This window comes from Scomber scombrus, chromosome 2 (assembly GCF_963691925.1).
Source record: "Scomber scombrus chromosome 2, fScoSco1.1, whole genome shotgun sequence".
Classification (NCBI taxonomy): Eukaryota; Metazoa; Chordata; class Actinopteri; order Scombriformes; family Scombridae; genus Scomber; species Scomber scombrus.
Genome location: NC_084971.1, coordinates 13351105 through 13364019, shown reverse-complemented (window position 1 = coordinate 13364019; position 12915 = coordinate 13351105). Strand labels below are relative to the sequence as shown.

Sequence of the window (12915 nt, the reverse complement as noted above, 5' to 3'; positions counted from 1 at the left end):
CAGTGGTGGTACAGCTACAGTAGTGTGTGACATCACAACCACTCCTGCTCTGTTGCTGTCTGTTATAATTATTGCTTTCTCTATATTTCAAAGTACTTTCCCTTGTGGATTGTTTAAATAACTTCTCAGAAACTTACATTTTAATTTAGGCAGACAAGGCAAGTTGAGAGAAACCAGGTACTCCAAACTTACAGTCAGGGGAAAATATTGACTTGATTTGTAACAGATGTTGGGAGGATTTTTTCCATAGACTTAAGTATGAGTTTTCTTAAAGCCAACATCTAGCAGCCATTGCAGATTCAAGCACTTTTACATTAACTTAGTACGTTAATTAGCTTTACAGCAAGAATTTAAGAGATGCCCATGATGATGATTTCATTCAAGAAGTTAAAGCTACTTCCAGTAAAGAATGGTTATTCATTTAAACACAGTTAATGGGAAAATGATTTCATGATTTGAGAAGAAACCCTCAAATTTATCATTATTACCCTATATTATTATTAGTGACAGAGAGGTTGGGTAATTTAGATTTTTGATTTGTCCATTGACTTTCCAGTGAGTAAAGTCTGAAATTTCATGAGGATGTAGCAGTAATTTTACAAATTTCAGCTACACTGGCTTTGGCCCTCAGCTATGATAGCTGCAATGTGGTAAAAAAAAAAACCAAACATGCTGCTAGAAATATGAAGAAATCTTTTAAAGTAGATGTTCATTACTGACCCTGAAGCATACAATATTTTTATACATTCAAAACACAAGGCAACAAAGTAAAATACAATATTATCGTTTTTATTATTATTATTATTATTATTATTATTATTATTATTTATACATCAAGAAATTAATATTAGCTAATGAAAGAGATATAGTAGATGCTCTATTTCCTTCCAGTAATGGAAATAAAATGTAAACACACCAGATGAAAATGTGTGAAATAATATACTGAAATTTCTTATTAACAGTGCAGTCTATGTTACATATATCCCTTTCACTCCCAAAGGAGAGAAACCACAACACTGATGTAGAGACAATATGATATGCTCAAAGTGTGCCCTCCAGTGGATGTTGTGTTAACTGTAGTCACAAGTGCAGCTGTGGTAAGTGCTCTCGCCTGTCCCACACATGTGCCCACATTTCCTACTCTGTCCACAACAGCCAGCTTTACAGTCTGTGAACAGCAGGATGCGCTGTAGGTAGCCACTGTAACATTCTCCCCCCCTGCTCCAACAGCTGTGCTGGTATTGAGGGTACCATTCCCTCTTCGGATGGTGATTCTTTCAATGCCAGTCCCATTGATGCCATCAGTGAGGTTAGCGATGAATTCCCACTGGGAGGAAGCACAAAGTGATGAAGACAATGGACAGCTGGCAGATGCACTGACTACCTGGCACCCTGGACGGTTAACATCTGCCACCTGGAGAAACAGACACAGGAGAGGGAGACATAAAGAACAATAATAAGACCTGGGTAATTAATTTAAGAAACTATGAATAGTATTTTAACATGAATAGCTGTTATACCAAACTTTGACACATTAGTTCACATAACTGTAACCACAAAATACCACAAAAAATGAGCATCTGTAGTTCGGCCTCATTTGTTTGCAGTCAATATACATTATATAATATATAATAAACCATTATTTATTATTGCTGATTTGCCAATAATATATGCATTAAGAACTATTACACATAGGAGTACTGTTTGGCACAAAACTCTTATCAGGCTTTTTAATTGTAACTAAACCACTTCATCATTTTCTCTTACCTTGACAGCAACAGAGAACCTGAGGACAGCATAGTTGATGTCGGTGGCAGCTGCATTTTCTGCCTCGATAGTTAGGGTCACATCTGTTCCTGACACAGCATTGGCTGGTACTGTCAAGGTTATAGTATCATTAGCTTTACCTCCACTGCCTGCTGCTACAGTGACAGTGCTGGGTGAAGTGGAAGCATAGCTGCGGTCATTGTTGGCTTGCATGGTGAATGTCCCAGTTGCGTTGTCATTAACAACTCCATTGGTCATTGTGGCGACTGTGAAAGGGATGGAGATAGTGGAGCCTGGTTCTATGTTGGTGATGTTGGCTTGGGCCTTGAAAAGTGGCAGCAAAGGATAAGGGTAAGAAAAGCAGATGGAGAAATGTAAACATTTCTTTTTGTATTGTACATGATGATATGTTGATAGATGTTGTTTTGAGCAGCTGAAAGAAGCATAGCAGATGTGGGTTTTTTTTTTTTAAATGATCATATTGGTACAAATTTGAGACAGTAAAACTGAAGGATATTGAGCTCACAGTAACAGAGATGCTGGAGGTCTTGATCTGTGTGGAGGCTTGCCTCTGGAAGCTGGTTGTTGTTGACTTGGAGGTGGAGCTGTTGTCCTCACCTCTCAGTCGAACAACATACTCACCTGCTGGGACACTACTGAAATGCACCAGGAAGTTACCACCTCCTAATGCCTGTGGATGAACAGAGAGAGAAAGACAAATGTTATCACAGACAGTAACATGAGATGATCACAATAGCAAGAGATTGACTACAGTTGACTACTTGCTTTGTCTTGAAATTCATGAGAATGGACAAAGAATCACATATGAAGTTTCATGTAAGCCTATTAACTATAAAAGTCATGAATACATTTCATCACAGACTGAAAAATAATCTTCCATGGACATAAAACCTGCTTGAGACAGGTAATCCATCTCTTTTTGCAGGCAAATCTTTGTGAAATGTTTTAAGTCAGTTGGCTGTTGGAAAATGTAGTAAGACCAACAGCAACCAATGATTTACTCCAAGAAAAGAAACATAAAACATTTTTTCAGTCTTTGTTTGGAAGACTTTGTATTTGTAATTACTGGTTAGGGATCGCTTAGTGTTTTTTAACATGCCTGCAATGATCCGTTGATCTCTGTTGGCCCCGAACTGTCAAACAGTGTCACCTCTGTAACCTCTACTGTGTCACTTCCAACAGAAACCATGATGCTGGAATTTCCCCCTGAAAGTTTTGGCAAGAGATAAGAACGAAGTGTGGGAGTATCATCATCAACAAAATGTACACAACAAAAGAAGACCTGACCTGAAAGAGGGTGCCCCTCCTTCAGAAAGAAGTACCCATGGGCTCCCTTATTTGCTTCCACAAGATAATAGATGTAGTTCACTGAACTTTGACCTGAGGTACACACACAAAACAGATTAATAGGGTTACCATTCACTATGGCAAACACAGCTGTAGATTAAGACACAAAAAAATATTTTAGTTAAAACATTAAATTAACAACTTTTTCCATCATACCGCTGACCTATGACTTTAACAGAGTAGGGCTTATTGGAGTTAATACTGATTTTCCATGACCCTGTTCGATTGTCAGTGTTGAGGCATAAACGGCGTAGGTTTCCTGCTGTGGTGAAAGATGCCAGAGGACCATCAGACTCACTGGAACTCTGAGATACACCTGGTTGGGAAGGAAACATTTGAATTGCTATAATATTTAGGATGTCAGTTAGCACTATATAAAACATTACTGTAATTATCAATAACAGATGAGCCTGAAATCTGTAGTAATCTCGGGTCTTAATTTGAGAGATAATAGTGAAGGTGTTCATTGTAACCTTAGATTTATAAGATCAAGGAGCCCTCCACAGGACTGTATAGGTAAAACTCTCCTTCAATCACATGCATGCAATCCTCGGCTGAAATTTGCATGTACATAGTGGCCAATCGGGATGCGCTTACTGAATACTTGCATGCCACACAGTATATAAGACAGCATCTCACTCCTGCCCCTTCAGAACCACTTCAGGAGATGGTGTAGGGGCGGCAGGGTCCATAAGTAGAAGGTTCCACCTGTGCTCAAATATCTAGGGTTACAATATTGTAACCTTTGTTGTTTACCACACAAGCTCTGCCCTGTACTGGACTCTGAATACAGTAAGTAGAGCTTACTGCTGTGACATGTCATCTGGCTTCCTGAGCCAGACTGGCTATTAGGTTAGTAACAGTGGTCAGCCCAGTTAATATTAATATGAATTAAGTCAAACCATGGCTTAACCTTGCAGGGGTTGTAGGTCAAACAACAGACACCCTGCACACCTCATTCCCCATGTCATCTTGAATCACCGGACAATGCATGTGTATAATTGCAGGAGGTTTACAACAGCTGACACTCACAACGCCTTTTTCACAAGTCCTCCTGCAAGCACAGAACTTGAAAAAGAGCCCTTCATGTCCAAGTGATAGAACCTTAGGAACACAGAAAGCATAGACCAAGATGCTGCTGTGCATCTATCTTTGACACTCACCACATTTAATAAGGCCGTAGACCATGTGTGGAATACACTTGGGCCACAGTGGGGGTTCTTACCCGCTTGCTGGTGAGATGCACTCACAAGGCCAACTAGCTTGGTGCTTCTTGGATAGGGCTGGAAAAGCCATTCTCTCTCCATACCACATGGCAACAGTTATTCAGTGCTCTGAAAGGGGGGCATGTATTCAACATAATATGCTACACATGTACTAGGCACAAGAGGTCCAGTTTTGTCTCCCTGGTATCCCTATGGGATGTAATGCCTCTAGCTGAATAGTTCTCTGGGGAATGGAGACATGCATTACTGGCTGTTGCCTCCTAACTGCCTATGAGAAATGTTTCATGAGGGGGTGGGTGAAGACCAGTCTTTTGCCAAAGCCCCCATGACAAGAGGAAATTGCTGCTGCATATACTTTAACAATGGCATGAAACAGCCCCTTTTCTACCCAATATTGTCAAAAGTTGAGAACCTCTCCCACTGCACGTTAGGGAGTCCAGACTCCTTTCCTCGTACTACCTTTGGAATCCCAACCACTTTGGTTTGCAGCAAGCAGTGGTGGTATCCTGCATCACCTGTGCAGACAGCCCAGTGGGGCTCACAACTCAGTGGGTGATTATGCGTTTGTAATTGGAGGAGAGTATTACCCGTGGAGTCCAGTAGAGAGCAGTGCCTGTGATAGATAGAACAATACCTGTGGAGCTGGTGAGATTAAAGTTGAGAGATGAGGCTCCTGTGATGTAGGCTGTCATGTTCCTTAGTGAACCATCAACAGTAAATTTGAAACTGTCAGGCTTTCCAGGATTCATCACTACCTGGAAAACTGTCACCTTTAAGAAAAAAAAAAGAGCAGAAACGACACATTTATTTGCATACACTATCATTTGGATGGATGAGGGGTTTTTTCTCTCCAAAGTCTTACCACAGCGCTAGCTGATGAATCCTCTATAACGCTTGTAACCAGGGAGAGGTCTGACTTTGTGACCTCAATGGCCTGACCTCCAGAGGCTCTGGCTAGGTCATGGTAAAGTTTGACATCAGATTGGCTCATTGAATGCGGAGACAGACCCTGAATGTCACTGCGGCGCCTTCGACTGGAGATGACATTGGTCAACATGAAATTTACCTGAAAGTGTGAGAATAGAGTAACAAATGTGAATGTAAAGGTCATGTAAGAACTCAAAACATAAATAACAATTTACCATAAAATTTAAAAAGTCTGAATAATTTAGTGACTCACAGCATGTTTGTATGAGCCCCTAAGTGTACATACTGTTTTATCTCCTTCTTTTTATGGGATGCGTTGACAGTTGAAGAGTAAGAATGGTGATGAAATTGGCTCTCACTTACCACAGACCTGGTGCTCTCTATAAGGGCAGTGATGGTGCTTTTTAAATGAGCATCTTTGGCTGGAGCATCAGTGAAGACAAAGATCTCAGAGGAGGGTGGAGCTGCAGTCAAGGCAAGCTGTCGGCCACATACAGGACAGGAAAAGCATTTTTTTAAATAGACTTATTATTATAATTATTATAATAATAATTATTATTATTATAAATTATAATAATAAGAATAATAATTATTATTATTAGACTAATATGAAAGAGAAGTGATTTTGGTTGATTGTGCATCCATTTTTTTTTTACTAATAATATGCCTGATTAACAATTCAATTTCATTGGTTTGTAACTTTAACATGACAAAATTATGATGTGTTGTTGCTTTGCTTATTGCAAAAGAGTTCATCATTTTTGGATCATTATATCATCACCTGTAGTCCAGACAAGCACATCTCTCTGATGTCTCCTCCTCCATTAGCAGACAGCTTGTTGATTCTGTCTTTGAAGATGTCTGCATTGGTTGTCCTAGTCAGTGGTCCAGAACCTGGAAAAAGAATTAAATGGAACGGATTCCAATACAGTTTCCTGTGGCTACTTAGATATTTGGTATACATGCACAATGATAAATGTGCCATTTCTAAGTATTTATTTCATAACTACCACAGAAACTAACTCTACTTTATCTGAAGACATTAAACTGATACATAAATAGTCACAGGTAGCATATGCACAAGTAAATTCAACTCAAACAGTCTGAAATTCTCTGTAAAGAACTACAAATATACTGTACCTGTGTGTGAGTTACCCACCTGGGTCATTGAAAGGTACCAATATGTAGGCAGAGGGCTCTTGCGGGGTTCCCCTTTTTCTGTCAATGATGTCGAAGGAAACTCTCTTAGCCTCTGCGATGTCATCACTCATACTGCCGGTGGTGTCAATGACAAAACACAGCACAGAGGACTGGGAGAGGCCCATCAGTCTGCAGGAGCACAAGCAATAAAAAACATAAGCGTTTCTGCATGCTATTACTTGGCCTTTCTTATCTGGATTTTGTCATCATATTATACATATGACTGCAACTGCTTGTCTAAGGTGAATTTGGGCCATACTGCAGGAAGTTCTTGTCTCCGACAGCTTCTCTGATGTCATCCAGTAGCTCCATAGTGGCATTTACAGCTACATCAGCTGCTTTGTGGTGGAGTGAGCCATGATCGGCTGAAACATCATCTTTATTGATGCCCCCCACTGGTTCTTGTCTGCTTGTCCGGTCAAATTTACCTCCATGGCTGCATTTACCTTTGAGCAGAGAGATAAACAAGCTCAGATTCTGTACAACCCCACAGCACATTCATGACATGACAGAGATGTAATTAATTATCAGTGGAGAGCAAGATTAACTGATCATGTGAGGATATGTGACCAATATCAAAGTTGAGGTGCTTTATTAATAATATTGGGTGTCCCCTGCTATAGGCCAACACTTTCTCTGGAAAGCTGATTAAATTATTAATAGACCTGATGACGACAACTGTACCACTTGATTCTGTTTTTAGTGGAAGCTAAACAAAAATAATGATCAGATAAATATTGATAACATAGATATGTTGGCTGAGGACTAATTAAGGAACACAAAACAAATGTACACTTAAAGTTACCTGCAGGTTTTGCTGAGGAGATTAAGCTGAAGTAGCCTGTAGTGAGAAGCCTTTGCTGCTGCAGCGCTGGCAGAAGGTTGTTAGAACAATGTCCTCCTGTACAGCTTGTACAGGTTGGAGTATTTGGGCCTGCAGCAAATTTAACAATGAGACAAAAATGAACATAACATAATATACATTTTTTTTTAAAAACAATATTGTATCAAACATTTTATGGTATTATATGTTTGAAAGAAGTCAGTTTCACAAATGTGTGAAAGATTACATTTTTCATGTGCGTATATGTACTTTATGAGCCATTGCAGAGTGGGTATTTGTTAAGTGATAGGTGACAGATAAGGTGAAAATGTGCTTTGTGTGATTTTCCCACACAAGATTATACAAACATACTGATTAGGCAAGAGTTTTTGTGGACAAGAGCGTACCCTTCAGTGGTATCCTACCTGCTAGGTTTTCAAAAAGTTGGTCAGGTCTGATCAGAGTGCTGTAAGGTTCAGTGTTCCCCAGCTCCACCCAGTTACTGTGGCTGTAGAAGTCCTTGATATAAGGAATATTAGATATTATTAAAACTCTACTATTACTTCTTGTGATCATGCCTCTTACCTCCAGAAATGGCACCACCATTTTTCAAAAAAATTAGGGGAAAAAAACACGAAAACAAAACATCAACCTCACCTGAAGGGTGTGGAACACTCGTCCAAGAGTCCACCTCCCTGCAGCAAAGTTTCCCAGCTTCACACTGGCCTTCACATAAGACACACCTTAACAGCAGAATGAAATTTCGTCCAATTACCTTCTATGCCTTCATTTTTTAAATATACTTAAACTTAATGTTTTTGCACAGAGAAAAGCACCATACATCACTCCATTATAATTTACATTAATAATAAAAATCACACCTGCAATTTCCCCCACACTTCTGTAGACCGCTGGCATTTTAAAAGTGAATGTTCATTACTTTCAACTTCATCATAGTTGTAAATAGGGCACTTTTTAGTTTTACCAAAGTAGCTGTTATGAGCCACATAATATCTTGTCTGCCTTCACTACACCTGACACAAAGCAGATTATATCCATTTTTTCTTGTTTATATTTTGGACTGCAAACTCATTAAATTCCCTCAAGGACTTACCATTTATTTACTGCAGATTTTGTTATTTCCTACCTCTTCCATACCTAAAACTGTCTGGCCTCTAGTTATACTGTACTTGCTGTGGTTGGTTCATATTCCATATTTTCTATATGTGGTATGGAAACTACTCACGAATTGTTCAACAACGGACAAAACACTTAAACACTACATTTAAGGCTTAGTATTCAAAACATCTTAAATGTAGGATCCAATTATGATACTATTTTGTTCTAATGTTGTGTTTGTTGGATTTTGGAGGTCTTATGAAGGAACACAACTCATGAAGTGTACCTGCTGTGATGAGATCCCGTCCTCCCTGGAAGGTCTCATCGTCGAAATGGTGCTTGTCACTCAGTAGAAAGTCTATGTCCACCTTTGCATTGCTGAAGTACATTTGGGCAATGGAAGTTTGGAAGGTGACAGTGGAGAGGACAGAAGTGGAAGTGCCTATGGAGGAGCAGGCCCTTTGCACTTTGCTAGCTGACAGGTTGTTATCAATCTGGAGACAAAGAAGTCACAAATAACAGACTGTTTAAAACATAAATGCTCTACTCTTATGTCCCTGTGGTCTTTCTTCCAAAACTTCTGCACACACAGAAAGATTGACCTTAAGAGGAGGGCAGGTTGCTAAAAAGCAAAAATATCTACCATTAGTGGAATACCTACAAGAATGTTCATCATTGAATGTCATGAGAACCTCAGTAGCCGAGATAATGTTCCTTGTTTAAAGTTCAGCCATAAGTATCTGCATTTATAGTGTCTATTTATTTAGAAGTTGCCAGCATCATCTGCAAGAAACTGACCTTAATTTACTCCTGCAAGACTGTTTGCTGCCCTTACCACCTTTTAATATAACAGAACAAAATCATAATACGGAAAGACGTGCAAAATATATAATTTATATATTTAACTCTACCACAGTCCTTTCTTTTGTGTTTCAGTATGGTTTTCCAACTCACAACCAGGCTGAAGTCCTTTCCCTTGGAGGCAGCAAGGTCTCGGCAGACCTCAGCTGTCTTTTGAAAGACCGCCCTTTCTGTGATGTGACAGTGAGTGATGGTGTTCCCATCAAGTGAGAAGAGTGGTTGGAAGCTGTGAGCAAGGCTTGGAAGGGAGAGGACCACTGCCCCCAGGAGCATGACTGTATGTCTGGCAGTCATGGCAGTGGAAGAGCAGGAGGGCAAAGTAGAAATCTGGGTGGATACTGTTTTTAAACTCTCCTCTTTCTGCCTTTTCTCAACTCTTACCTTCACCAGCTCTCACTTTCTTAAAAGCTATTGCCCACACTGCAAATCAATTGAACACAAGTAGGGGAATTTAGGTAATCTATCTGTCAGTGTTTTCACACAGGGAGATTACTGGCAGTGGACCAGGTGTAACGAGGCAACATGAGACAAGTGAAAACACCTGAGGGAAAAAAGGAAAGTGAAAATCAGCACAAAAAGCAGCTAGGGGCAAGTTTATATATTTACAACAAATTATAAAAAACAAATAAATAGTGTTCATATTATGTATGGTTTTTTTTTAATTTAGGGTTTGCCTAGACACAAGGAAATATTGTTCAGTGAAATATGAGTCTATTTTAAAATGACTCCCATCAAAATAAGATCATCATCTCATGTATTCAAATGCCTAAATATTTTCAAGTAAATGTTAATTTTATCTGAAGAACATATCTAAAAGAGGCGACATTATATATTATATATTTTAAAACAAAAGTTTTAAAGTGAGATGTTTAAGGTCACTGCTAATGCAAATATTAAAAAATATACAAAAGTTGCAAATTCATTTTACACACTCTTACCTTAATGTATTCTCTACTTTGGCAACAGTCTTTTTCAAATGTTGGCTCAGCTTCAGTATTTCAGTGTTTACACACAGGTAGGATTGTATTGTGTGTAGACCTGTGTGTATCCTGTGTTATCTTAAACCTATGTCTGAGTATGTGAACTCCCACACACCTTGCATGTGCTTTTGCATGTTTTTGCGTGAGACCATGAGTGCGAGTGTCCTTATTGTGGCAGATTAAGTTTTTCTCCTTTCTTCTGGCTCACTTAATTGTCACTAGGCTGGATTCAATGAATCAGCTGTGTCTCTTCTGTTTCGAGCTCCTTGGATAGGACCACAGAGACTGCGACATGATGCAGCAACTGTCTGTCTATTCCACCCAAAGTGGTTAGCCAGATACGTGAAGGCTCATCCACTCAACCAGCCTTTGTCTCGCCTCCTGTCACTCAGTGCCTCAAAAGATAGTAAGATGAAGACAGATGAGTTACCATCTGCCTCTCACCCCTTCTACTGGTCAGAAAGGAGATGAGGTGCATTGCCGCAACGCCGTAGCAAGGAGGAGAGTGTGCAGGCAGGGCAGAGAACGTTCACATCCTGGCTCAAACACACTGGCAGATTACTGAGACTGGGGTATTCACTTTAGTTTTGCTATGTTCCTCCTCTGTACTTGGGCATCAATGAGATAAATATATCTTTATAAGAGGAGATAGATTCTCTCTCTGAGAAGATCCAGGACCTGTTGCAAAAAACAAACTGGATCATTCACATTCACGACAGACAAACAAGGTTTTATTTCACATTAGGGCTGGGTGATATGATCAAAATCTCATATCCCGATTTTGGTAATTTTATATACACTGCTCAAAAACACTTAATCATCACAGTATAACACCGAGCCCTTTAAACTTCAGGGATATTAATCTGTTCATTTAGGAAGCACAAGTAGTTGTGAATCAATTTCACCTGCTTTGGAACAAATTAACATGACAACAGGTGCAATGGAGAGGCAAAAGCAAGACATCCCCCAAAAAGGGAATGGCTTCACAGACCTTTGCTCTCTCTTTATCCATCATGACCAGTGACTAGTTCTCTAGTTTTGTGTTCTGCTATTGTCCTTGTCACAACTGGTAGCATGAGGCGGTACCTGCAGCCCAATCAGGTTGCACAGGTAGTCCAGCTCCTCCAGGATGGCACATCCATGCAAGTAACAAGGTTTGCTGTGTTTCCCAGCACAGTCTCAAGAGCATGGAGGAGATACCAAGAGACTGGCTGTTACACGAGGAGAGCTGGACAGGGTTGTAGAAGGGCATCAACCCAGCAGTAGGACTGGTATCTGCTCCTTTGTGCAAGGAGGTAGAGGGTGAGCACTGCCAGAGCCCTACAAAATGACCTCTAGCAGGCTACAGGTGTGCATGTTTCTGACCAAACTGTCAGAAACAGACTGGATGGCATGAGGACCCGATGTCCTCTAGTGGGACCTCAATTGGCATTTGCCAGAGAAAGCCAGAATTGGCAGGTCCACCATTGGCACCAGGTTCTCTTCACAGATCAGAGGAGGTTCACACTGAGCACATGTGACAGGTGTGAAATAGTCTGGAGACGCTATGGTGAATGTTATGGTGCCTGTAGCATCATGCAGCATGACCAGTTTGTGGTGGGTCAGTGATGGATCTAGGGAGGCATATCCTTTGAGGGTCACACAGACCTCCATGTGATTTTGACTCCAGCCCTCAATCACTCCCAGTCACTCTCTCTAAAAACTAGGGACCAAGTCTGAAACCTTGGCGTGCTGATAGACTCAGATCTTCAGCATCATATAAAATCAATTACCAAAATAACCTTCTATCATCTTAAGAACAGATAGGTGAGCCTAGAGTTCAGACTAATCATGGTGAAGCAGCTTTTAGCTGTTATGCTGCACACAACTGGAACAAGCTACCAGGAGAACTCAAATCAGCCCCAACTGTAAGCATTTTTAAATCCAGGTTAAAAACACTTCTCTTTTCATGTGCTTATGATTGAGCTCTTTTAAAGCACTTTTTTTTATTATTTTTTTTATTTGCACTATACAACAACCAAATAAAATGAACAACATCCAGGAGAAGCAGATTGTGCAGATGAGATCAGAAAACCCAGTGGGGTTTATAGAATGAATCTCACCTCCTTACTTCAATACAACATTAATTAAAAAATAATAATCCACAATATACAGTATATAATAATAATAATAATAATAATAATAATAATAATAATAATAATAATAATAATAATAATAATAATAATAATAACAACAACAATAACAGCAATAATAATAACAATAACAATAATACACAAAATAACCAGTAGCCCTAAAATAATTTAAGTACAGTATATCAAGTCAGGTTCATCAAGAATATCCTAAGTATATAGTAATATCAGAAGTAGACTGGGATGAAATATGAATATATCTGTTCCATAGTTCAGCCCCTCTGTATCTTATAGAGAATCGACAGAGTTCAGTACGGAACTTTGGGAGATGTAACCAATTAGTTTTGTATTGAGTTTGTGTATGTCACTGTTTAGCTGAAAAAATGCTTTACAGGGCAACGAAAACTGACGAGGCTGAAATATATTTTTGAAAATGAATACACAAGTTAGATATTTGTTTAAGTTATAAACTGATAAGATATTCAGTTGTTTGAACAGAGGGCTTGAGTGAGCAG

At 39.5% G+C, this 12915-nt stretch overlaps 1 protein-coding gene across 1 annotated transcript; it reads right to left on the bottom strand.

The window, feature by feature from the left end:
- Positions 1-988: 988 nt before the first annotated feature.
- Positions 989-9585, bottom strand: LOC133985817 (von Willebrand factor A domain-containing protein 7-like). The gene is made up of 17 exons (XM_062425533.1): positions 9385-9585; positions 8717-8924; positions 7969-8054; positions 7737-7830; positions 7294-7422; positions 6748-6934; positions 6448-6617; positions 6070-6182; positions 5652-5768; positions 5224-5427; positions 4996-5131; positions 3299-3451; positions 3076-3168; positions 2888-2994; positions 2294-2458; positions 1768-2091; positions 989-1414 (listed from the first exon to the last, which is right to left on the bottom strand). The coding sequence occupies exons 1-17, from the start codon at positions 9583-9585 to the stop codon at positions 989-991; spliced, it is 2913 nt and encodes a 970-aa protein (XP_062281517.1).
- Between the last annotated feature and the right edge of the window lie 3330 nt (positions 9586-12915).